Below are 27,413 nucleotides of genomic sequence, written 5' to 3'. Positions count from 1 at the left end.
CCGCTGCCCGAGACTGTGAGTGTGCATGAGCTTGTATGTATGTGTGTGGCTGTTTGTTTGTTTGCCTTTTGTGTGCGCTGGGGGATTACGTAAGGGAATCCCCAACATTTTGCAGCGCGCGCGCCAACGCAACTGAATTGAAATGATAAGGGGGCTGTGGGTGGTTGGGCGTGGGCGCAATGCAATGAAAAGTGACTACTGACGCTGTTGTTTCATGTTTTATGCATGCCTCCCCTCTCTCTCTACCCCACTGACTCTCTCTCTGTCTCTCCCTCTCACACTCTGCATCGCTCTCGCTCTCGCCGGTGGAGCACTCATGGCACAAATAATAATGCAAAAAATATATCTTATAGATACAGCCAAAGGTTCCGAGTGGGGGCGTGGCCGAATACTACTACATACTTTCTTAATTACATGGTTTCCTTTGAGCCGCGTTGAAAAAATCACTGCACTTGACGAGATTCTTTTGCTTTGAGGCAAGGACTTACTGTCCTGCCATATGGCAGCTGTGAAACTCGACGTCCTTGAGCTCAAGCCTAATGCTATTAAGACCGGTGGAGTGGTTTTTATGGATAGCAGTTGGATATTCAAACTTGCAAGAGTTCGATCCCATAATGGAACAACTAGTTATAAGGATTTGAGGACCTTCAGACGAGAGCTCGATCTTATAATGAAAGAACTAATTATAAGGATTTGAGGACCTTCAGATGCGAAGTTAGCATACTTTACTTTGAAAGTTAGCTATGGAAACTTGGCAGAACAGCTTAAAATCGTTGAGAAGGCGGAATTTCCGGGAATTTAGCTGGCATATTTTCGTACTCACGCTTGATTTGAATAATTAACAGGAAAATGTACTTACTGCCTCGACCGCTGCCCTTGCGTCGCGCCATTTTCGCTGCTTGAAAGTTGGTGTCCCGTTTTGGCGCTGTCTGCTGTCCGTTGTCCGTTGTCCGCTGTCCGTTGTCCTTTTGCACAGGACAACTGCTGGAAATTAGGATCCTTGCGCTTGACTGATGTATATTTAATCAGAGGCCGCCTACCCGCTGGCACGCCCACTTGCGACTCTGGTTCTGGTCTGTTTGTATGGCACAACAGCAACAAAGCTTGTGTACGTGTGTCGACGTCCTTGACGCACACAATGACAAACGTCCTTGTTTGTCTGAGCGTGTGAGCGGGTGTGTGTCTCCCTGTGTGTGTGTGTGTGTCTGATTGTGTGTGTGGCCTGGTTCCCGGTTCGCTGGTATTTGCCAACTAGACAAATAGTGGAGCCATGATGTCCAAGTCCCTGGTATTATCCTGATATGCCGCTTGCCTGTCGACCTGGTGGAGATTGCAACCCGCTGGCTGGCATCGCTGCTATCCTGCCCAAGTCTCAGTATCCTTGGTTGCTGTAAATGTGCTGTATAAATCCATGTAGGCGTATCCCTTGCTCGCTGTGTACAAAAAACAAAAATCCTCAACTGGTAAGTGTTCTTTGATATGCCGTTTGCTTGTGAGTTCACACTTTTTTTTTTGTTGTGGTAGGTTGAATTTGATGTGTATTACTTGTGGCAGACCAATACGCAATATACGCAACTAACTCGCGCGCGCCGCGATTTCTTTCAGTTTTATACGCTCCGTGTATGTGTGTGTGTGTACACTTCTTATCAACACTGTTTCATCCAAGGGCCTCACTTTATTACATATATATTATATATCTCTTTCGAAATATGCGCCTTATGAGTGTTGCGGAATCTATTAATAAAACGGACATGTATTCACCATGCGTTGCGATTTCATTTGATTTGATTTGATTTCGTTGCTGGCTTTTTTGCGCATTTACCGAAAAGTGCGAGAAGCGCGCGAAAACGAGTGGCGTGCGTCGACGTCGGCGTTCACGGACAAACAGAGCCAGCGAGAATCCGTTAGGCCCCCAACAGCAAAAGCAAATGCAAACGCAAACGCCAGAAGCGCCCAGCTCGCGCGTTAAGAGAGCAGTGAGAGGCAGTAAGAGCAGAGCGCCAAGTGAGCTCTCTTTCAGCGCAAAAATGGGTGCGACTCAGTTTGCGGCTGCTGGCTGGTGGACTCCACGATATTGTGGGTCGCTAGTCCTTGGCCCAAAGGACCCTGCAGGACACGCTCATCAATCGCTGGATAGACAATGACAATCAGGTTCTTGAAGAAGAGTGCGCTCAAAGGAGCACAGGCCTCGCCTAGATGTCTTCATTTTGACATGTGAGGCACTTTTTCTTCGCAATCGAGAGAACTGTATCTTTACGATTATTTCCTGGCCTCTTTCTTCTTTCAAACGAACTCGTGTTGATGTTTTATACGATCTATAGATCTGGTATAGGAATATTTGTATATTTTTGTTGTCTTTTTTTTTGTATTTTTACTTGTATTTTTATTTTTATTTGTATTTTTATTTGAGTTTTTAATTGCATATTTATTTGTATATTTGTATTTTTATTTTATTTTATTTTTATTTTTTTTTTATTTTATTATTAATTTGTATTTCTATTTTATTTTTATTTATATTTTTATTTGTAATTTTATTTGTATTATTATTTGTATTTTTATTTGTATTTTTATTTTATTTAATTTGTAATTTGTATTGTTAATTTCATATTTATTTATACATTACAAGGTGTAAACGAGTTACATTACACACAATACACCGATTTTGTGCTTTCAATTTTCTAAGATTACATTTAAATTTTTCATTTATTATATTTTAGTTTTTACATTTCGGATAATATGTATTGATGTGTCACAATTATAATTACAATGTTTAATTTACATGTTTATTTATGTGATGTTATTATTATTAAGTAAATCAGCTGTCCAAATAAATGCAAATGCAACGATTGAAAAGAGCTTCATTTAAGAGTAGTACAAAATCTGTAAAAACGTTCATTTCTCAAAACTCAGAAAATTCTCTTAATGTTATAAACTTAACATGTGATTAACATGCAGTTAACAGCTAACAGCAGGCTCAAACTCAGCTCTCTTACGGCGCAAAAATGTCATTCCACCAGCGGCTCCTTTTCAACCGAAAACAGTCGTTCAACTAGTCTGTTTACATTTTTCAGTATTGTGTGTGGCCAAAATAATAAATGCGAATATCAGGAGTTCTAGAAAGACGTTTATTACTTGGCTTAATGCGGCTTGATATACCTAGGGTGTTCGTTTTATCAGTTTGCTAATATAAGTTTATTCACACAGTTGATAAGATGAAATACTTACGTATGCCTAAAAGTATGTAGTGTTAAATTAATTCATAGTGTTTGGGCGGAAAAGCATTTAATTAGGCAATTCATAAAATTCCATTTTCACTGCAGATATACCCAGCAATTAATTAATTTTATCTATCTATATTAATTATATTATAAGTTAAATTTCTCATTAGATTAAGTTGCCTAGATGGTAGAATGCTCTTCCTGTAAATAAAATTAAGAAATGTCCCAAGGCTGAAGTTCTAAAGTCCATAACTCAACTAACCTTAATCGGAATTTGAAGTGGCATACCTTTAAATGTTTCTGGAGCAATTCTCTAAAAATCTGCATTCAAATTACGAATTTTATTTTTTTGTAATTTTTCTGATGTGATGATGTGTAGAAATTCAACAAAGTTAAGAAATGTCCCAAGGCTGAAGTTCTAAAGTCCATAACTCAACTAATCTTAATCGGAATTTGAAGTGGCATACCTCTAAATGTTTCTGGAGCAATTCTCTAAAAAACTGCATTCAAATTAAAAAATTTATTTTATTTTAAAATTTTTTGTAATTTTCTTGATGTATGATGTTGTAGAAATTCAACAAAGTTAAGAAATATCCCAAGGCTGAAGTTCAAAACTCCATAGCTCAACTTATCTTAATCGGATTTTAAAGTGGCATACCTCTAAATGTTTCTGGCGCAATTCTCTAAAAAACTGCATTCAAATTTAAAAATTTATTTTATTTTAAAATTTTTGTAATTTTTTTGATGTGATGATGTTGTTGAAATTCAACAAAGTTAAGAAATATCCCAAGGCTGAAGTTCAAAACTCCATAGCTCAACTTATCTTAATCGGATTTTAAAGTGGCATACCTCTAAATGTTTCTGGCTCAATTCTCTAAAAAACTGCATTCGAATTTAAAAATTTATTTTATTTTAAAATTTTTGTAATTTTCTTGATGTATGATGTTGTAGAAATTCAACAAAGTTAAGAAATATCCCAAGGCTGAAGTTCAAAACTCCATAGCTCAACTTATCTTAATCGGATTTTAAAGTGGCATACCTCTAAATGTTTCTGGCACAATTCTCTAAAAAACTGCATTCAAATTTAAAAATTTATTTTATTTTAAAATTTTTGTAATTTTTTTGATGTAATGATGTTGTAGAAATTCAACAAAGTTAAGAAATGTCCTAGGGCTGAAGTTCTATACTCCATAACTCAACTTATCCCTATCGGATTTTGAAGTGGCATACCTCTAAATGTTTCTGGAGCAATTCTCTAAAAATCTGCATTCAAATTTAGAATTTTATTTTTTTTTGATTTTTTTGTAATTTTTTTGTCATTTTTCCGATGTGATAATGTTGTGGAAACTCAAAAATGCCTCACGGCTGAAGTTCTAAAGTCCATAACTCAACTAATCTTAATCGGATTTTGAAGTGGCATACCTCTAAATGTTTCTGGAGCAATTCTCTAAAAATCTGCATTCAAATTTAGAATTTTATTTTTTTTTCATTTTTTTGTAATTTTTTTGTCATTTTTCCGATGTGATGATGTTGTGGAAACTCAAAAATGCCTCAAGGCTGAAGTTCTAAAGTCCATAACTCAACTAATCTTAATCGGATTTTGAAGTGGCATACCTCTAAATGTTTCTGGAGCAATTCTCTAATACTCTGCATTCAAATTTAGAATTTTATTTTTTTTTCATTTTTTTGCCATTTTTCTGATGTGATGATATTGTGGAAACTCAAAAATGCCTCAAGACTGAAGTTCTAAAGTCCATAACTCAACTAATCTTAGTCGGAATTTGAAGTGGCATATCTCTAAATGTTTCTGGAGCAATTCTCTAATACTCTGCATTCAAATTTAGAATTTTATTTTTTTTTCATTTTTTTGCCATTTTTCTGATGTGATGATATTGTGGAAACTCAAAAATGCCTCAAGACTGAAGTTCTAAAGTCCATAACTCAACTAATCTTAGTCGGATTTTGAAGTGGCATACCTCTAAATGTTTCTGGAGCAATTCTCTAAAACTCTGCATTCAAATTTAGAATTTTATTTTTTTTTTAATTTTGTTGTAATTTTTCTGATGTGATGATGTTGTGGAAACTCAAAAATGCCTCAAGGCTGAAGTTCTAAAGTCCATAACTCAACTAATCTTAGTCGGAATTTGAAGTGGCATATCTCTAAATGTTTCTGGAGCAATTCTCTAATACTCTGCATTCAAATTTAGAATTTTATTTTTTTTTCATTTTTTTGCCATTTTTCTGATGTGATGATATTGTGGAAACTCAAAAATGCCTCAAGACTGAAGTTCTAAAGTCCATAACTCAACTAATCTTAATCGGATTTTGAAGTGGCATACCTCTAAATGTTTCTGGAGCAATTCTCTAATACTCTGCATTCAAATTTAGAATTTTATTTTTTTTTCATTTTTTTGTCATTTTTCTGATGTGATGATGTTGTGGAAACTCAAAAATGCCTAAAGGCTGAAGTTCTAAAGTCCATAACTCAACTAATCTTAATCGGATTTTGAAGTGGCATACCTCTAAATGTTTCTGGAGCAATTCTCTAAAAATCTGCATTCAAATTTAGAATTTTATTTTTTTTTCATTTTTTTGTAATTTTTTTGTCATTTTTCCGATGTGATGATGTTGTGGAAACTCAAAAATGCCTCAAGGCTGAAGTTCTAAAGTCCATAACTCAACTAATCTTAATCGGATTTTGAAGTGGCATACCTCTAAATGTTTCTGGAGCAATTCTCTAAAAATCTGCATTCAAATTTAGAATTTTATTTTTTTTTCATTTTTTTGTCATTTTTCTGATGTGATGATGTTGTGGAAACTCAAAAATGCCTCAAGGATGAAGTTCTAAAGTCCATAACTCAACTAATCTTAGTCGGAATTTGAAGTGGCATATCTCTAAATGTTTCTGGAGCAATTCTCTAATACTCTGCATTCAAATTTAGAATTTTATTTTTTTTTCATTTTTTTGCCATTTTTCTGATGTGATGATATTGTGGAAACTCAAAAATGCCTCAAGTCTGAAGTTCTAAAGTCCATAACTCAACTAATCTTAGTCGGAATTTGAAGTGGCATACCTCTAAATGTTTCTGGAGCAATTCTCTAAAAATCTGCATTCAAATTTAGAATTTTATTTTTTTTTCATTTTTTTGTAATTTTTTTGTCATTTTTCCGATGTGATGATGTTGTGGAAACTCAAAAATGCCTCAAGGCTGAAGTTCTAAAGTCCATAACTCAACTAATCTTAATCGGATTTTATCGGCATATCTGTAAATGAAACCAGAAACTCCTTTGGTACTTTTAGTTACATATGCTGAAGCTGATAGGCATTTATTTCAGTTTGTTTTAAAAATCTCATATATAATTAGAAAAGGCTTTCTGACAGAGTTCCAAATTATATCTCGAAAAATGTGGCAAGCATAAGCTTGATGATAAGATATGTTGTATATGTACTGGAGTATATTTAAACCCATTTAATTACTGCCCATGAAATCGTATGATGTAATCCTTTCAATAATGGTAATCGACTTTCCTTGATATACTTAAGTGTTTCCATTAATGTTTCCGCTTCATTTCAGACAGACACTTTGGGCCCGGTCGAAAGCTGTTCGTTCAAGCCGTAACGCCTCGTAACGCCCGGTGTCGAAGGGCTGGAATAATGCGGCTTCAAAGGAAATGAAGTGCTGGCGAGAATACTTAATATACTATATGTGAAGGAAAGAAAACAAAATGCAGAGCATTGGAGATGTCAAGTGGATGGGCTGTTGGCTGACAGCTGTGAGAATTCCCGGCTCGAGTGACAAGTAAAAGGCGTGGCCTTGAGCCTCATTTGCCACCAACCAGCCGCCCTTCAATTTAAATTCATACACGAAGATGCGCGACTTTCAATGAGCTGTGGGTTTTTTCGGTTCGGCATTTTCACAAATCATTGATATCTATTAGAGCCGCTCGCGTGCTCACCCTAATCACATCACTCATCCTTATGTTCGCAGTTAGCCCCCACTGCCCCCCAATTTATGATACGATGTATGTACACATATGTTCCATCGTCAATGAAAAACAGCTGGTCTTTGTTTACAATTGGCTGCCCAATGCGCAGGCGCCATCAGCCGGCTAGAAAGCCACTGCTTCCAGTTCCAGTGCGAAAGCAGTTCGAAACTGGAAGCGGGAAGTAGGGGAAATTCGAGGTGCCGAACACTTTGGCGCCAAATGGACATCGTCCGTCGGCATTCCACTTGCAGTCGGAAAATTACAGAGCGCGTGAAAGGATCACAGTGCGGATCAAACGGACCGGTCTGTGAAAAGTTCATGAAACGCGCTTGGGAAATATAGGCAAAAGAACCTATGAAAAAATTACAAACTGCCTAGTAAAAATTTCAGACATTGTTTCAAGAAAAAAAGTGTGATTGTGTATTCTTCGATCTAAATAAAAAAATAAACACAGGAAATAAACGGCTAGTGTGAGTGCGATAAAAATAATGTTCAATTATCACCAAATTTAAATATCATCCATCCGCAAATGAAAAAAATGGAAATATTTTTCATAATGAAATGAATGGGGTTCCAAAAAAATGTTGTTTGGTTTGATATTAAATGAGTTTTTTCTGGGAATCAGTTTAATTGATGGATGAATGCCCATTTGATACAACTAAATATTTTTTTGGCCTTGTTCTCAAATAAGAAATTAATTTGCATACTGGCATTTTTGTGGCAGAATTATTTTTGGTTGGTAAACAAAATGGTTCCGTTCACGATTTGACTTGATTTTTTCGCAACTGTTTATCTTCTGTTTACTGGGATAAAAATGGAGTAAAAAGAAAAATTTGTAAATACGATTGCCAATTTATATAATTCCATGATTTCATTGTACTAAGATTTTGATTTCGCCTCTTCTGTAACGATCGAAATAATAAGTTTTGTTTGTTTGAATACAAACATTTCGCAATGTTTTGTTTAATTTTGTGAAAGGGTGGGCAATTATTTACGAGCTTGGAAAATAAGGACAGTGTAATTTTTCATCAGGAAAATCCCTTTAAAAGATAACAGACACATTTTTGTGGCGACAATTTTCAGCTCTGTTTTGGCCAAAAGAGATATTGCGTTTTACGGAAAGGATTTCTTGGTAAAATATGCACTTTGAACTTACTGAAGTGATGTGGTTTTCCTAACAATCTTTTGATTCAAAGCAGGATTACTTGGTAAAATGTGCACGTTGAACGTTGGGCTAAAAATATAGGGCTTTCCTCACAACCTTTTGCCTGAAAATATTATCATAGTCCTTTTGCAGCACACAAAAAAGGGAATAGAAAACTTCAATGAACAGGCATTATTTTTGCCATCCCATTGATTGATTCGTTGTGCCCTTTTATGTTTCGGTAAATGGGGGCAAAAATATGTGGCTTTCCTAACAATATTTTGTCTCGAAAAATTAGAATAGGCCTTTGCAACATTTGTGTCATCACATTGATGGATTCGCTGTGCCCTTTTATGTTTCGGCAAACAGGGGCAAACTATTTGAACATCTAGTTCCGGCCCACAAAAATGGCTGCTGTTAAATGTTCTGTATTTAATTGATCTTATGCATAACTAATGGGGTTTCTTCGGAGTGTGTAGGCGATGCCTCTGCTTGAGTTGGCCATGGATGTATGTATGTACACTTGACCACGCTTTGGGCCAAATGGGAATTCGGGCGAACACAAAATATCAATCTGGGGGCGGAAATCCAACCACAATAGGAAATTGATGCCCCACCGCATGAGCCATTGCAAACCCGACCCAAAAGGCAAAGCCGCACTCAACAGGATAGATAGATAGAACACATGGATCACAATTCATGTGGCAGCCGCTTGTGGCATGCTTAAGTTGTATGTATGTATGTTTGTGGCGCCGCCATTGTAGGCACATCAAAGCAACACGCTCGGGACATAAAAGAATAAATTAAATGTAGATGAAAAATTGCCAAAAAAAAAAACAACAGCAAAACAGACAATTGGGAAATGGAAATGCTCTTTCTTGGCGCCAGCATTGCACACTCAAAATCATTGAGGCACCAGCATGAGGTGACATCCCTGTTGGATGTTTTTTAATAAGTCGAGCAGAGTCGAGCCTTGCGGCACGCCATGTGGCATTTAATATTGCATAATAAACAGGGCTGCTGTCCAGCCACTTCATTACCACCGATTACCAGGGGCACGGTCGAAATTAAATAAATAATGCTTGCATGACGCTCGTGCCCAAAAGTCTGTCCAAAAACTGCTGCTCACTAAATCCCAATTAATGTGCCTTAAATTCCGGCATTAGACTCCGGCACGGGTGCAATTTATGACGCGCTAATTAGCCAGGACTTCAGGTCCTCTAGGACATCAAGTGTCGCGACAGGATCAATGATTGGTAGCCGTCAACGAACAAAGGTCAGCGAAGGGATTTGTCTCATTAGTGGGCTTCCTGCTGGCTTACTAAACTTTCAGGACTGCAGGATTGACAGCAGTGAGTAATCAGTTTTGGCGCTACGAACATGGCATTGCGCAAATATTGGGGCACTGACACGTAATCAAGTAATCGGCGCTTTCATAGGGGAGTTGAATAAATAAAAGGCAGAGAAATAGGCGTATTCATAGGCAAGTTTGCCCAATCATGGCTATAAGTTTGGAGCTGGACATTGGTTCCATACCCCATGCTTTAAACAGCAAATGTTTTAGTATTGTTTTCCTAAGTGTAGCAAATCCACGGATGAAAGGAGAAATGGCACAATAGGATTGCTTTGATTTGGTGTAATCGATCCACTTGAGTATGCCATCGAGTGGAAAGGAGAGGTATTTGTTTGAATGAAAGCAGAATTAAATGCCGCCAAGACAACCGCCAGTTCCAATTTAATGCTGCATTGAGGAAAATCATAAAAAAGTATGCTAAGATGTTTTGCGTGCGAACGGCGATATTGTTCCGGTACCAGTTAAATAAATAACTTCGCTGCCCTTCCGAGAAACACTTAGCATCTCCTACCATTCACGCATTATTGATACGACTGGCTGCTTTTCAACAAGACGTTGAGTGCAAAAAGTAAACAATAAACAATTCTCGAGGTTTTCGGCAGATGCCTGTGTACATAAGCACACCCAGCCCCACCCACCCAGCCACTAACCACTCAATTTCCCCACTAGGCATCCCCAAGTATGAAAACATCGCCGTGTATACAACTCACAAGATTTTGCCATGGTTTTTCCCAAAGTGTGGCGCTTTTTTCTCGCAGTTTTTTGCGCCGTCTCCACAGACATTCCTTCTCGCTCTGGAAAATGCTTTAAGGTTGAAGGTTAATTTATGAATATGTCGACAGATTTCGCATTGTTGGACCAGCCAATTTACCTGAGTAAAAAGCCTGAAGCCCAAAAAATCCAAAGTCCGCCAGCAACAAATTAATGTTCTGGGGCATGTTAATGATTCGCACTGCTAGTACCTACTGTTTGGCGAAATAATTGTATTTTTCAGTTGCTTGGCTAACTGATAAATAGTTTATTAAGAGATTCTTTGAGGCAAGCAAAATGTATTACTTCTAAATTGAACTACTTTTACATGCACACTTTTTCATTCAATTTAGTTATTTGAATTTATATCTTTTTTAGGTACACCCAGGCAGCTGAACCATTCGCTAAAATTTGCATACCCTCCACGCAGCTTTTCAAAAATTCAAACGCAAAAGTGCCTTATTTTAGCACCTCATTTCAGACCAGCAATTTTATTTATTGTCCATTTGGGGTGCTCACCTCTTGGCGAAGGGCCTCATTGGTTGGCTTTTGAACTTTATATCGCGTTTGTTTGTTGTTCCTGCCGTTTTCACTTTTTTCAATTGTTGTTCTTTTTTTCGCAATGTATACTTTCTGTTTTATTGGTGCGTGCTGGCATTCATTAGCATTGAACGTCTAGCCGTCTGAAGATTGCCTATAAATTGTCTAATGGGGTCCAGTGGGCAATTGATAATTGTACTTTATGTCGATGGGATTTCTTCTGCCCAATCGCCTTTACTCAAATTCCTTTCCTCGAATTCATTACAAATAGGTGGAGTTGAAGCTAAAGACGGAAAGTCAAGCGCTTGCCAGCCCACAAAAGGGACATTACCAAATGGCCATTAGTCAGCGCAAATATTAATGATAAAAAACTTGAATTTGCCCTCGTCAATTGGCTTATTTTCCGCATTCTTGCTGAATTGACTTTTCAGCTTGGCGTGTCTCTTTGTAGCATTTCCACTCTTTGCCAAATCCCCCTCGAATTTGGCCCAATGCCATTTGTCGGCTTCAATACGTATACGCAGTGTGAGCGTTACAAGTTTTCAGGACCCAAATCACATTGAATGGCTGTCATCGTGGCATTACTCAAAACTCGTCCAAACAAAGGGGTTCACTTAGGTCAGACCAGATCAGACCGCTGCTCTCCATAATTCCACTGCTGGATTCATAGTTCGCATCACTTCATTTGAGCCAAACATTCGCTGTTCTTTTTACGACCGTGTATGTTGGATAGGTTTTTTTGGGTGGCATTAGCAGCTACGTGACGGAAATGTGAAATTTTGAGCTGAAAAAAGGACGCAGAAATGAGTGGGGAAGGAGTCCTGCTGGTTAATGCAGTATCCTTGAAAAGTATCACTTTGTTTTTCTGATGGTAATAAAATGATTTGTATCTAATAAAAAACTCCATGATATCAAATGGCTGGCTAACACTTGGGCACTTACTTTATGCCCATAGATAGAAAAGGTTTGACTATGCTTTATTTCACTTATTATTGGTGCTAATGTGCACTTTTTACTGTTTTATCTTAGTTGTACTTCTCAGTTCCTTACTTTAGTTCCTAGAGATTGCGCTCAATAAGTTTCGTTTGTGCTGCAAAGTTTTGCCGAGTAAAAATAACTTTTCTTTTGAAACAGTAGGCCATCAATTTGTGCATTTGTTAAGTGTGTTCAGGCCAACAAGTCGTTTGTCTAGCACCTAACGAACCTGAAACGACGTTGCCATGTCTGCAGAAGAGATGAGCTTTCTTCGGATGTCGGAACCGCCTTTTTAGGGGCAGTTTGATTTATGTCAAAGTGTACTGTACACATTCCCTTAGGTTCCGGCTGCCTTCCCACCATTGTTCATATTCTAATTGAAAGGAACCATTTGGCAGATTCCTGGGTTGCCTTCAATGAAGATAAATGGCCAGAGCTCAAGCGCAAATTTTGCAAAATTTGCCTGTGGAGAGCGGCTGGGAAGTGCTTGTTGCGCTTCAAGACTGGGAACTATTTACAATTATGGTGATTTCCCAGTGGCGGGGGAATTTTTCCCCAACAGAACACAGTTTTTACATTGTTCGCGGAGTGTAGTTAAGTGAGACCATCAAGAGTTTCTTTCATTTCATTTAATTTCTTGAGAAAACACTTTCAGGAGTAATTTAAAATTATATTTTCTTAAATCTGGAAATAATTAAATAAGCTTAAGCATCATTAAGTCGGGATAAACATATTCTTATATCCTGATATTCGTATTTCAAAAACGTTAGTAAAAGGCTTAAACTGCAAGTTTTTATGTTTTGTTTATACATCTTTTTGTTCCCTATAAAGTAAAGTTCCCTATATATAATCTGGATCACTATCACTGCGTTGAACTGGCCATGTCCGTTTGTCCGTCCGTCTGTCTGTCCGTCCGTATAAAGATCTCGGAAAGTACAAATGCTAAATATGCAGTGTAAGCTCGATTCTTTAGATATTAACTTATTATATAAAACTTATTATATAAAATATAACAACTATTTCATCCATTTTTTTCACCAATGATTTGTATTGTTTTTTTTTTTCCAACGTAAGAAGCAGTTGTGGTTGCTTCAGGCTTCACATAGTTGTATCAATTTAAACCGCTAGTTGTTACCTCGGTTGGTGAAAAGAGTGTGAAAATAGTCCAGATTACATGGCAAAATGGGTAACACCAATAAATAAACAATGGAGAACAGCTTAGGTCTGCACCTGAATATGTCAAAACTATTGGACAGAGAATGTGGTTGCTGTGGACAGCACTTGCCAACAATTCATACCCATAGCATTCCTCGTAAAAACTAATTAAAACAGAACCCAGCTTTTCCCATTTTTGGTCCCAACAAGTGATGGCTTTGTGAAATGGCCCTAATTGCTGAATATGTTTGATGTTGCTTACTTACTTTTTGCTTACTAAACAAACTTTTATGGTATAGGACTAACCACTATCCTTAACTTTTAATCAATGGTAAACGCACTGGGATTTATCTTTAAATTATGTGTGCTTTTGTTTCTGCGTCTAAGCGCAAATGTAACTAGCTAATTAAAATCAGTGATGAACCAACAGATGAGTGCATTATTTTGTCGTTTTATGTCCCTTATGGCTGTCAATGACCAAAACCACACTAAGTTTTAATCAGTTTTCGTGATGCAACATTATATACGCTAAATGTGGATAGATGATTATGTTTGCATTTCCGTAACGATTCAAATTCCACATTAGCTGGTAGTTTGTTTTTACGAGTCTAGGTAATAAAGGTTGAATTCCAGTTCATACCTTCACAGGTATCTGATAGTCGAGGCACTCCACTGCGTACGCTGCTGTTTATCTAGATAACCTACATTCGCTTCCAGCCAGTTGTCACACCCCGAATAGCCAGTTAGTTATTTGCATCGAGATAACCTTGTTTAACTCGGAACAGCTCTCAACGGTGTATTGTGGACATGATTAAAGGTATTTTATTATAGTCAAACGAACCGGGCTGATTTCAATCGTCGAATAAAGGGCTCAGGTTAACTTTTTGAACTGTATGTATTCAGATAAGTATTCTTCGCAAGGTAGGAGACCAAAACTGTGGTAACTTTTTAAGGCGGCTTACTGATGTGATACCACGCATAGGGATTAAAACATTAAAAGCAGTTTGCGTCATTCATACAAGTTTGAAAATGTGCAGAAGGGACGAATTACTCGAATTACTGATGGGCTGAGCAGTATTTGTTGCATCTATTTTTAAACGCTTTTAACAAATGCTCAAGGCAGCCGAAAACGAACTGTTTTCTCTTGGCCAACTTTTGACTTTCGCTGAAGTGTTTTGAACTTTGGCCAAAGTCATTATAACTTAACGGAATCCGTATCTAGAGCAATTAATTAGGGAAATTCAAGTGTTCTAGCAAAATGGACCATAATGTTTCTGGTGCTAAAGTTGCCACTCGGCAATTCGTTATACGCCCCCTAAATGAAATCGACAAAGTTTTGCATCAGCACGTGGCACAAGTTTGTTTAAGAATTCGTGTTTTTGAAAAACACAACAATTGGCCGTCAGTTTTATTTTCGCTCTCGTGGCGCACGGTGGAAACTCAGTTCTTTTAAAATCGCTTGGAAGTCCGATAGATATTTTTGGATATAAGAAACCTCTCATACATACCCACTTAAATCGCTGGATGAGTTTTAAGTGATTGAAATACTGCCTAGCGCTTTGACAGCCCGAGGGAAATGGCATGCCAAATAAATAAATAAATAAATATGGCTTTTCGCATATCAAGTGATTGGCCGTAGAAGTGTTAAATAAGAGCAGAAATTGAGAAATATATTTCGGGTAGCTGCTGGAAATTCCGCTGCCCCGTTTCAATATTTTCATAGAGCAATTGTAAACAAATTTATAAATATTCTCGTTCAATTTAGTTTATTGACGTTTTGCGCGTATATCCACACACTTGTATTTTTAGGAATTTTCAGCTTGATCTCCATTTCGGCTTGGCTGGATTTCAATTTGGGCATTAACACATAAAATAATTTCGAAAGCTGTTGGTGAGTCATGATGCATGTGCCCAAGCACAAACTAACATAAATGTCCAGGAAATCAAATCATTTAATTAAGTGTATTTAGTAAAGTTCAACCTATATCCGTTTTATCATTTAAATTTGGATGCAATGCAATGTTTAGTTACAAGAAAGTTTTGAATTATTAGGAAGCAGCGTTAAATACGAAAACATTTTCATTAAGGAATGCCAACTAAGGAAACCACTATTTAAAAACCTTTTCACGGGTTTTTACATGCTTAGCAACATTTTACGCAAATCCCCTACCATTCTGGCATTCTTTTTGGCTGTTTTTTTCCCAGTTAGCAGTTGGCTAGGTGTACCTGGAGAAAAAGCAGATGTATTAACGAGTCTGGCTATATTGTGGTTTTGAACATGTTTGCTTACCAAAAAGACTGCTTATATTTATGTTGAGGCTGAGCCGCAGCCGTAGATTGAAAAGAAGACGAGGTCGAAAATCCGCATTAAGCCACAGAAAAGCGCACGAAGTGAACACTTGAACATAATGAAATGAAACAAAATAACATCGCAAAGCGTTAAGTACCGTCGAAGTTCGTGATGATGATATAGGGGTGGTGGTGATAAGGGGTTTGTAAACAGAAATGTTGCCAACTTTTCCCTGCCCCTGCATCGTTTGCATAATTTTTCGTGGATAGCAGACAAAGTGGGTTATGCGTTTTGTTTATTTTCTTAAAGTCGTGGCTTGAAGCCAACGCACATCTGGCTTAGATTGTGTTCTTAATAAAAACCAAGACGTTATGATGCCATCGCAGAAAGCAGCAAGACAAACTCAATTTGCCGCCTCATATATATGATACAGTTTAATTAGCCAGTGCAAGTTTAATCGCCTTTGCCCTGAATATATGGCAAGCCCCAATGCAGTTGATTAACTTTCATGGGCTATCCAGCTGCACATTAGTGAGTAATTTCCACTTGACATGCTGCATATTCCACAAAGCCATTGGAGACATGCCATTCAGGATATTGTTGTTTTGCAAAAATTAGGGCGCCATAATTGATCAGAGCTGGATGAATTGGCAAAAGCGGGGCCATTCGGCCAGGATCAAGGCCATCAAGGGTCTGGCACGCAATTCTCGAGCCATCGAGCTGGCTTTTCCAAAGAGCCTTGTTATTTATGGCGTATCCTTGAAAACACCTATAATTTAAACATGACTTAACAGCTTTGCAGCCCTTTGTTGTTCGCTTGACGGATTACATCCTGTATAATCGATTAATGCTTGGAACAGAGCGTTAAGTACTCATATTCCAGTAATAATTCTAATAAGTCACACATCTACGGTATTTTCTCTCCGTGCAGCCAAGTCAAATCAAACATGGCCAAGAAGCGTTCGAGCTTCGCTGCGTTGTGGGTTCTATTTCGATCAGCAAACATTAATCAGCAAATGCAAATCAGCATTTTAATCTGTCAAAGTGTAAAAACCAATAAAAAGCATTTAGCCCGCTACCCGAATAGACAAGATGAGCAATACCCAGGAGGTAAATCACTTTGAGCACGGGGTCGCCATTTAAATTACTTTTCGCAGGATATGGCTAGCTGCGGGCAAAATGAAAGGAAAAGTTCTAGCTGGAAATACGTAATGGCCAAGACGCTTGTGTAATCAAACATAAATCCGTAACACGGCTGTCATTTGCCAGCAAAAACAAAACCGTCAAATGCCGTGAGTTGACCAAGTAATGGGCGTATCTGATTTAACTGAAACGGACGGGTTGCGCAACAAATGTTTGTGGTTTCAATTGGTGACCACCAGGATACCTGAATGTATCGGTTCTCGGGTTGCACAAGTAATCCAAGCTGCTCCTGACTGACCTGCAACGCTATTTCCCAGATTGCTGTCAAATGGATTATGAAAAGCGTAAACAGAATGGACGCTCCTTGTGGAAAATTTCTGTTCAATCGAGTGGACACTCCCAGAAGCATTCTTTTTTCAGGTATATACATATTTGTATATATACAGAGGATACATAGCCTTATGATTAATTGGTGTCCAGGATGGACGAACACATTCTTTGGCAGGTGTCGCCGGGATGTCGAATCCCACTGTTTTAGCGAACCTTCATAAACGGGGAGCTCTTTTGATTTATGGTAGACAATATCGCGCCTGCCTTTGTGGCTCAAATAAAGTCAGCACAAAAAGCATTCAAATGGTTTCAATAACGAAACGCGTTTTTTCGTTGGCAATATCTCTGCGATATTCCTCGCAGTACGCGGCTTTAAATGTGCTTTAAGTTCAGACTACATTCCTTGTAAACATCCTATAAATTTGAATAAAGCCATCTCATTATATAACATTTGAATAAATCGAAGGCGTGTATAACATGTGCTCATCACTTATTTAATTCAACAATGACAACGAGTATTTTCAATGACAATCAAAAATCTACTAGTAGTGTGCTGTCGAAAATGTTACGTGGAATTTTGTCATGCTTAAGGAATTTAATAATTTATGGGAAATAAGCTTCGCCTGTTAGTCGTAAAGTAAAAAGGTAGACCAGATTTGTTTGTCCGTATATCTGTCCGTCCGTATGAAAGAAAATTCGCAGATTCCACGTATGGCAACGTTATGCGTTGAAATAACCAGAATCAAATTTAATTTTTAAATTAGATTGTATTTATCTTGTTAAAACCGATCTACCGAAAATAAAATATTTAAAAATCTACATGGAACCCGCACGCTTAAAAATTTGGTAAAAGCCTAAAAGGGATTGTATAATTACATTTAGATTCAACAAATTAATCGAATCAACGGCTATCATTTTACCGACGCTAGTGAGCCATGCAATCTGCCTCGTTGGAAGTGGAAGTTACGGGTGCCCATAAACCAATTTCAACACATCGAATGTGTTTTACCTTAATGTTTGATGAAAACTGGCTTGTTTGTTTCGATCTGTCATGGATTATTCAGTTTTATTCAACTGTGCCTTGACATAGGTGGGGGATTAAATCGTATGCAAATCGTGGGGTTATAAGAGCAGACTACAACAAATTTGCCAGACAAGCCATCCAACCCTGGCCAAGAATACATTTATAAGGAATTTAATAAAAATTCACATACAGTTTCTTGACCCAGGCAACAGTTGCTTGTTGGACTTGAAAATGAAATGAGAGTGCCTTCGACTTGCAGCCTAATATTGTTGGCTCGACATTTTCAGACGGGTTCAGATCGGTTCAGCTTTGGTTTATGTTTCTCGGTACATGGCCCTCGTGTAATTGCAATGAGTCTTATTTGATTTCGCCTTATTAGCCGCATCGAACAAAGGACTCATTGTCGAGCAAGCACTAATTTCGTTTATGGTCATAAGTTACTGGGCTCCGTCAGCCATCAGTTTTGATGGGCCAGCACACGCAGGCAGCTTTTGGCCAAGATGCGCCTCAATTGCCGGAAAACTGTCGCCCATCATCCAGGTTAACGTGGCGTGTCCACAGCCCAGGCATCATTTCTCATCTCCTCGGAGTGGGACTCGTTTTGGCCATCAATACACGCACATGCGTGCCAATCTGCTTACCTTAAGAGCTTTCCACCAACTTTTCCATTATCCAAGACGAGCAAAAGTTTGCTACTCGATACTCGTATACCTTATCACCTGCTAATCCCAAAAAAAAAAACCATTTGGCCTCAAATTTGATACCACACATGCTCGAGTATAGGGTTGATTAAATCCTTAAATGCGCGTGATGGCGCGAAAGGATTTCATGCATACCAATTTTTGTAGCATACATTTCGGGGCTCCGCTTCTGGCTCATTGGCTTTCAGCCATGTGTATTTATTGCATTAATGCGTGATTAATATTTTATGTGGCATTGCAGTAAGCTCGTTTGCAAAATGAAATAATTCAATTATCTGACATGTTTGCCGTGCATTCAATCTGCAAATAGCCACATAACTGCTTAAAGGATATTACGTTAATGAATAATCACATATCCATAAGCAAACACCACAAAGTAATCCCAACAAATTATTTTGGCTTTATTGTTTAAATTTTCCTGCCAGCCAACAATATGCGAGTAGATAAAGTGCCTGTGCGCAAAGTGCCAGCAAACCTGTTCGAAAAGCAAACGAAGTCATTGACTGATGGTAAACGTCTGACGGTAATTGATATCCCACCATATGGAAGGAATTTGAGTGAAAACACGCGCATCCCCCGCTCAGATATCAGATATCTAATGTATTTATATAGATACCATTGTCGTTGCTTGGAGAAACTTTGCTCCACACTGCAGGCTCAATTGAGAAAAAGTTTCTTTTAATCAAAATAATTAGCTATGCAGATTCGATTTGTAATGTAATAAGGAACTTTGTTGAAAACACCTCTAGTAGGTATTCGTGGGTCGAGCGCTCAGTTGATTTTATTAACTTGTCGTCCGAAATTGATATTTATCAGATATCTAAAAATGTTATTTGTTTGTTTGTCTCCCCATTTTAGCAGCTTCTCGTGGCGCCATTTATTTGCATAATTAAAGCCATTCGGTTAGATGGTGGGCGAGATTAGGAGTGCCTTGGATGATGGCAGGTAAGTCTGGATATTTGGCCCAAGGGGGGGCCTAATTTGCAATGCAAATCGATGCGAATCGGTGTAGTTTAATAGTGGTTAACGAATTTATACGACTGCCTCATGCGAGAAATCTTTCTCCGTCTTCCTCAATTGATTGGGTCTGGCTTCATTGAGTTTGCCACCCAGTTTTCAGCATTCCACTGGGAATTCCTGATCGAGATAAACTTTGTTTTGGCAGCTCAACAGCTGTCCAAGATACTGGCTCTTAGGCAGTCGTAAAAGAGCTCGTAAAATGCCATTGTCAGGGACATAAAAAACCTAGGCGACCACGTTCACAAATTAATTGCTAGGGTCTGCCCATAAAACTGTCGATGCGGAACTAGAAACTATCCACCAATTAGGGAATAATTAGTGCTGCGGTAGTGGTGTAATGGATATTTACTTTGGCGACGCATCCAGTTTTCAATACATCTCAAAGTGTAACTGGAGGCAGAACAAACCACATGTATTGCAATTAGACAAGTTTATTGCTCAATAGCAGAAATTTACATTTTATCTATGTTTATAATACATTATATGTGGTGCACCAGACTATTAAGTTGCATATCGCTTTTTAACTAATATGTTCCTTAATCTTGCCACAGTCGAAATTTAAAACCCTCAAATCGTATAATGTGATGATAATTTTGGAATTTACCTTTTCTTTCACTTGCTGAAAGTCAAACATAAAAAATTCTTTTGACTACAAAATTGTTTTCCATGTGTATATGTGTTAGAAATCGTATTCGCCTTTGGTTTCTTTGGTATTTAATCCTTTCAATCCCATCTTGATGCGAACAATTAGCTGTCAAATACAATTAACTTAATCTTGAAAGAGGATTTCCGCACAGCATTTACTCAAATTTCATACTAAAAATGAATTAAAAGGGAACAATGCCTTTTCCGTTTTGTGGTACAGTAAGAAAAGCTCATCTGTAGAGTTAATGGGTATATTATATTCGTTGTAAATTATGTACCAGGTAGAAGGAACCATTTACGACCCTAAATATGCATTTCATATATTTTATGTTTTAAGAACTGTGGTGATACACATTATTATTCAATCAGAACCTAAAAACTACGGTGTTTTCAATTCTCTTGCTTTCTAGGTAAAAATAATATGAATTGAATTTTGCACGTGACTATTTTTTGAATGGGCTCTAACAACTTTTTTTTTATTTTCGTTAAAATTTTGTTAGTATAGCCTTTGGTAGGATTAAAAGTGTCTCTGTACTGAATTCAGTTCGAATTTTCTCGCTATTTGGCGTAGCAGTCATTATTTTTGACGGCTTACTTACTTTGGCAACAAATCCATCTTTGGATCCTTATGAAAGAGGTTGACTAAAAAAGAGAATTAAATATAAAGCAGTAACAGATATCCAATTATTCAGATGCTTCACAGTTGCGTTCTCTGTTGATTTTATGGATTTTGCAAGCTTAACTTAGCCTGGCTAATATTAAATTATATATTTTGCCCCTTGCAATAAGTATCCAATTAGAATAAGTAAATATTATATGAATTTATATGCAGCCCATTCTGTGGCTCGGTTTTTCAAATTAAGCATACAGCGTACAATAATAATAATAATGCTGCAATACAATACATTTTAAATGAATATTTGTTTTTGTTTGTAATTTAATACTTGTTTTTGGCATTTATGAATATAATACATTTTAAGTGAATATTTATTTTTGTTTGTAATTTAATGGTTTTTTGGCATTTATACATTTTAAATTAATATTTTTGTTTGTAATTAATTGTTTTTTTTTGCCATTTATAAATCTAATAAAATGACAATACCACCGCTTAGAAAGTGCCACAAATTAAAGTCGCTTTACCCCTTTGAACTTCTGAAATGCAAAACGAATACCTTTCTGATATAATTAATTATTGAATACTGTAATATAATAAATTTTAAATTACATTTAATTTTGTTGTCATTTAATTTTTGTTTGGCAATAATACCTATAATAAACTGCCAATACCGCCGCTTAGAAATTGCCAGCAGTTCAATTCGCTCTTACCCCTTTGAACTTCTGAAATGAAAAACGAATCCCTTTCTGGGATAATTAATTATTGCATCTACTTGTAAGCGCTTTAATTTATTGCTGGGCAGCCCTTAGCCAACTTTTAAGTCATTATAACTCATCAGAATTTGTATCTTTAGCTTTTATTTTGGGGAATATTTACGTGTTGCTGCAAAATGGACCAAATGTGTTCGAAGTTGAGCAACTTTTGGCGCAGAATCCTTAAATGTTGTTTGTCGTCCCTCAAGTTTAGGCTACGATTTTCTTGCTTGAAGTGCTGACAAATTATTCATGACCTTACGTCAAACGTGTGGGCGATAAAAAAAAAATGCGGTAGCGTATGGGATAAGCACGGTCCATATCCAACGATATGAGCAAGTTTTTACGACCCGGACAGGCAATTTATTTCACTTGGCTAGGTTTGGAGAGTTTTGCACTGGGGCGATTTCCATTTCCCCGGTGCAGTTATCTGAAATGCATTTATGACGAGGCAACGCAAATATGTAATATCAGCAGGGCTTTAACCTTGCCGTTGACATTGGCATTGACTTTAAGCCCGCGGATCGATGGTGGGGCCTATCTCGCTAGATAACAATATTGCATCTCATTTAAGTGCTCCACCGAGAACAGAAGCATTTTTTTCACCGATTCGAGGGCTGAGCAAACACTTGGGCATCTTTGGCATCTGGGGCATCTGGGGCATCTTGTGCATCCTCGTACTGAGATTCAGCTGTGAGCGATAACTTTGTCCCATGACTTGGTAATCCACTTGTTATCAAATTGTCCTTGTAGCCAATTGCGGGGAAAAGGCGAATGACCAAAAAACTTCTGCAACACGATAAGTCGCTGGGCTAAAGTGACTTTGCTTTAGTTTAGTTACACAACTTTAGTTAAGCTCTGCATCTGCCGCCAAAAATGCGGCAAAACTTTTGCGCACTGCAAAACGGAAATCCCCTTCCGGCCAAAACTAAAACAAACACGAGAGAGAGAGGTGGCTGTAGTCGAATATCTGATACCCGTTATTCAGCTAGAGGGTGTGGCATATGGAACAGAAATGGTAAATTTCAAATGTATAGCTTTTTTCACTTTCCGAGATATCGACGTTTATACGGACGGACAAACGGACGGACAAACGGACGGACAAACGGACGGACAAACGGACGGACAAACGGACGGACAAACGGACGGACAAACGAACGGACAAACCGACATAGGGTCTTGATCAAGAATATATATAAAATATATTTATAATTTTTGAAGCTTAAACACTGATGCTTAAAGTTTATCAAAAGTTAATTTGGCCTGTTGCATTTTTCTTTTTAATCAAAAAATCCCTGCTGACATTATGACATACAGAGTGTATTAGAAAAGATCATTGCCATGCAAAAAACTTTGTTACATCGTACAGGGTATGTTTCGCTCCACCCACATAAATGTTATTTAATTGGAGTAAAATTTGATTTGGCATATTCCTAAGAACACCTAAAAAGTCTGCCAAATAAGTAACTAGAATCTAAATCATTAGAATATGGCTTTCGTTTAACTTATACTTCGTATGGCATTTATTTGGGCATTTAGTTTAGGTAGTCAGGTAGTGTTGGTGTTGGTGTAGGTGGGACTTCAGAAGTGGGCCACAAAGGTGTTCGGGTCAATCAAAGTGGCCACCTCCCAGGGGTGAACAACTGAGGGACCCGGAATGCGGTTGTATGCGGCTAAAAGAAAAGGGAGTTGGGGGTCAATCCGGTAACAGTTCACGGCAACTATGGGCCCAACTTACCGATTATCTTCTGGATGGCCGTCCGGGCGTCCAGGATCTGAGTGGGCGGGGCGGGTGCGGGGGCGGCGCTGACAAGGACCAGATAGATGGTAACGAAGGCGATGGCGGCGACAAGGATTCTCGACATTCTGGAGCTTTGGTTTGGTATTGTGGAGCTTGGATGGTAATCTAATTGAAATCGCTGCGACCGCAGCTATTTATACTCGACTCGTAGAAACTTGTAGGATGAAAGAAAGCCAGCATAGCGATTTTGAGATGAGCTTCTTGTTCCGAAGCAGCTGTTTGAAAATTGGATTTCTTGTTTTGATTTGGCTGCCAACGAATTTCTTTGGCGATACTTAATCCGGGGAATGTCCGCACTCGAAGACGGAAAACAAGTTTCGGAAAGAACAAACGATTTGAGTTGGGAATTTTGAACACCTTGCAGGAAAGCATAACAATGCAAAATACTTTTCAAACAGTTAATGCAAATGTATAATCTTTTTGAATGCTAATAGTTTGCGCTAAAGGTTGCGCTTATGAACTTGAAATCTTGAATTTCTATAAGTGGGTCTATAGAAAACACTAATTTAGAAATGAGATTTAATGCATAGTCTTTCATGTTGGTTACTTTACCATCCATACATAGATTTTAATAGTATCATCGAAATTATTAAATAATTCCTTGCTTGAACTTTGTAAACAAATTATGTTACCCAACTCACAATATACTTGTGGATTTTCTTTTCCCATTAAAAGAATAGGTACTGAATATTCCATACGCAAAAGTACATAGAACTTGGCGTGCTCTTTCTGAATATATTTGCCGTAACGAAAATATTTTGCATATGACAGTTCATTGTACGAATGTGCGGCTAAAAAATCTTTGTTTATGTTTTGCATTGTGAGCTTTTATTTTATTTGCTATGCCTCAGATGTTTTGGGCCTTTCCAACTACCATCAAAATATGCCGGCCACATGAAAGAGATACGTTTTGGCAATTTGTCGCCATTTGGCAGCGACTTTTCGGTGTTGATTTATACAAACAAACCGGTTCCGCTAATTTGCCGCTTGGACGCAGGCCAATCGAAAGTAAAATTCTGTCGGTATTTTGTTCGTTTCATAAATAACTTGGGCTTGGGAATTCCTTCTTAGCATGGCGGCAAATTAATAAAAAAAATATCAATTCCCGCAAATTGTATGCTGAATTCTTGAGGCAGACGCGCTACCAATGTCTATGGAAATCGATTTGGAATTTTGGCAGAAGCGAGTAGGCGAAATTGTGGCTCAAAGTTTGGTAATCAGTTCAAGACGTGTACCGCCTCAAACAGACGTTGAATGTTAAGGAGAACACGTGTCCTTCCGACCAGATTGCCAACGGAACGTATTTAGATACACATGTCTTCTGATAAATCCGTGTCTGGCCGTAGGACATGGTGGGCTTGAACGGCCTGGAGGGCAATTGTTCACGGAAATGTGTACCTTTTTGTATGGGTGACGGCTAATGAGGCATCCGTAAAGCCTCTTATCGCCCCATTTATTGGCCTGTCGGACGCGCAAAATAATCGTGATCTATGGCATCGAACGAGTGCGAGTTCATATTAATAATAATAGCGCTGAGCCCGCTACTTACGCATATTCATATTTTTGCGTATTTGCTCGCTTTTTTGCTGTTTATTTATCTATACTTCTTTATTTGGGTCGTGCGCAAATTAGACTCCCACTGCGGCTTCCTATTCATGGCTGTATATTAACACATTTGCATCGTGGGCTTTAAACCAGGGGAAATGCGAGAAAAGCATGGCAAATGAGTGAAAATGGATAAGTGCTATGCGTAAGCACGCGAAAAACCTCCCCTCGGGCCATTTGAAATTATATGTTAATAAATGAGTATTTTTCTTCATAGACTTCCTCTCACGGGATATATACATAAATGCTCTTGCCCAGAAGTGTTGTTCCACATTGTTTGCATTTTACCAAGGCAGCCGCCACACGCTGCGTATGCGTAATATGCGAACGGATTAAGCCAAATCCCAAAACGTTGATGTGAAAAGACGACAGCCATACAATCTGCAGCATCACAATGAGTTAAATGTATTATTAATTATGAGAGCAATTAGCGCACAGCTCTGCAAGTCGTTAACAAAAATATTTCCTCTTGGCCATAGAAAGCAAACGACACCCCAATTTCATGTGCGCACTAAGTTTCTTGGCTAATAGGTTGCCATGATAACATAATTGGGAAATACAGTTCTGTGTAAATATTTCCCTGCCACATCAGCTTTGAATGGCCAAGAGAAGACATCCGCTTTCATGGGGCACAAACGCATGCAACAGATTTTGTTGCGCCGCATCAATGCAGATGCATCCGTATTGGGTTTATGGCCAGAATAAGAAATTCCTTCCTAATTAACAAGGATCTTTAAATTTATGCATTTAAATATATATTTGTGTTTATCTGTGTATTTGTGAGTATCTGTGTATTTGTGTGCATCTGTGTATTTGTGTGTATCTGTGTACTTGTGAGTATCTGTGTATTTGTGAGTATCTGTGTGCATCTGTGTGTATTTGTGCGTGTGCAAATTAGATTTACTGGCTTGTCAGCTACGTGCCCATATTGATGGATCTGCTGCCTCCCAGCTGCCAGGTGGAAATCCCATTGTGGAAAAGTTAATTTTTATGTTAAAAGTTTTCCCCCCGCCATTCAGTTAATAAACTTTCCGCGGGGCAACGTCAATGCCACGCGATATATGCATACGAGCACATGTATACATAAGAGTGTGCATGTGGATGCAAAATGAAGTGTAGTCTAATATGTGCACTAAATAAACGAGCTATTTTAATTACCGTTCCTTAGTTATTTGAGCACTGACTGCAGGTTGTAAGCGCAGATGGAATCTAAAAGCAACTGCTTGTCGGAAGGAAATCGAAGAAGGGGCAACTCATTAATTTAAGCTGTGTAGAATATCAAAAGGCACGATTAAATCTCATCTATGCCCTTCAGAATTCATTCCCTTTGGTAAGAGATAGTTACTTTCAACGGCAAACAGACGAATGTGTAACTCTGCATAACATGTTGCACGTAAATATTGCAGGTGCAGATTTCATTTTTTTAATATATAATTCAAGTGGGTTTTTGCCCGGAGTGATTGCTGTTTATTATGCAACTGAACATAATTATGTGCTCTTCATAATCATCGTGTAACAGGTGCCAGAAATACAAGCATTGCTGCTTAAAAGCACTCAATGCTAATTAAATGTTTAATTGTGATCCCAAATGCGTTTTATAATGAGCTTGTCATGCTTATTCCCCCAATTGGAGTATATTTTATTATTTGTTTGTGATGTGCCATTTAAGGTGCACTTTAATGGGCGTAGGTGGGTGTTGGGTGGGCGCATTGAAATCCTCGATGGGTTCAGGAAAATGTATGTATGTATGTAGTCTTAAGCCCTGCCGAGGAGCATATGCTGCCTGTTTGTCTTTCATGCATAATTAATCACTGTGTGACGCCGCCGGGAGTTGAATGGTGTTGTGCTGACATGGCCGTGCTTTTTTACGGGTATCACTGCCACAGACTCCTAGCCGCTAAATTCATCTCCTTCCTAGGATTTCCAAGGACTCCCCTTAGCCTGTCCTGCCTTTGGCATGCGGCAGCATAAGCGATTCGGATTCCGAGGGGCGTTGCGAGTGGAGTGGACGTGGACGTGGAAAGGACGTTTACCAGGAGGTGAAGGCTCCTGGCCGGCAAAACGATGTTAATGTCAAGTAGATCCCGGAGCACGTCTTGCTGCGATAATTGTCGGCGTAAATCATGCCGAAGAGCAACAGAATTACGGCCCAGACAGACACATACTATCCTTTGACATATACATGGAGAAACCAATGTAACTTACTCACATATGTATCCTTAGTCGGAGCGACTTTCATTCTTGCAGTGTACTGCCCGCGTTAATGGATTGTGTCATTCGAAGTGTTCGGGCATTTCCGCGGACATTTTTCATTGCGGCCCCAGGACATAATTGAAATAAATATTATGCTGGGTTCCCTTTGG

The 27,413-nt window shown here is 38.3% G+C and overlaps 3 protein-coding genes across 3 annotated transcripts in view; 1 reads left to right on the top strand and 2 right to left on the bottom strand.

Moving 5' to 3' along the window:
• The window catches only part of LOC6547249, a 44,219-nt gene extending 42,305 nt beyond the window's left edge, over positions 1-1,914 (bottom strand). The window contains exon 1 of the mRNA XM_001976099.3: positions 860-1,914. Coding sequence (XP_001976135.3) covers positions 860-890 — 31 coding nt within the window. The 5' untranslated portion in view covers positions 891-1,914. The remainder of the gene's footprint in view (positions 1-859) is intronic.
• A 5,544-nt stretch (positions 1,915-7,458) lies between these two features.
• LOC6547253 (sex peptide receptor) overlaps positions 7,459-27,413 on the top strand; it is a 30,710-nt gene continuing 10,755 nt past the window's right edge. Inside the window, exons 1-2 of the mRNA XM_001976103.3 lie at positions 7,459-7,675; positions 19,470-19,556. The gene's annotated coding sequence lies outside the window, so the exon portion shown is untranslated. The remainder of the gene's footprint in view (positions 7,676-19,469; positions 19,557-27,413) is intronic.
• Positions 23,139-23,547, bottom strand: LOC6547250. Its single transcript, XM_001976100.3, has 2 exons — positions 23,383-23,547; positions 23,139-23,317 (listed from the first exon to the last, which is right to left on the bottom strand). The coding sequence occupies exons 1-2, from the start codon at positions 23,507-23,509 to the stop codon at positions 23,226-23,228; spliced, it is 219 nt and encodes a 72-aa protein (XP_001976136.1). The 5' UTR covers positions 23,510-23,547; the 3' UTR covers positions 23,139-23,225.

Source organism: Drosophila erecta, unplaced genomic scaffold, assembly GCF_003286155.1.
Source record: "Drosophila erecta strain 14021-0224.00,06,07 unplaced genomic scaffold, DereRS2 tig00000092-arrow-pilon, whole genome shotgun sequence".
In the NCBI taxonomy this organism is placed as follows: domain Eukaryota; kingdom Metazoa; phylum Arthropoda; class Insecta; order Diptera; family Drosophilidae; genus Drosophila; species Drosophila erecta.
The sequence above is the reverse complement of the archived record's forward strand: the minus strand, read 5'-3'. Positions and strand labels throughout refer to the sequence as shown.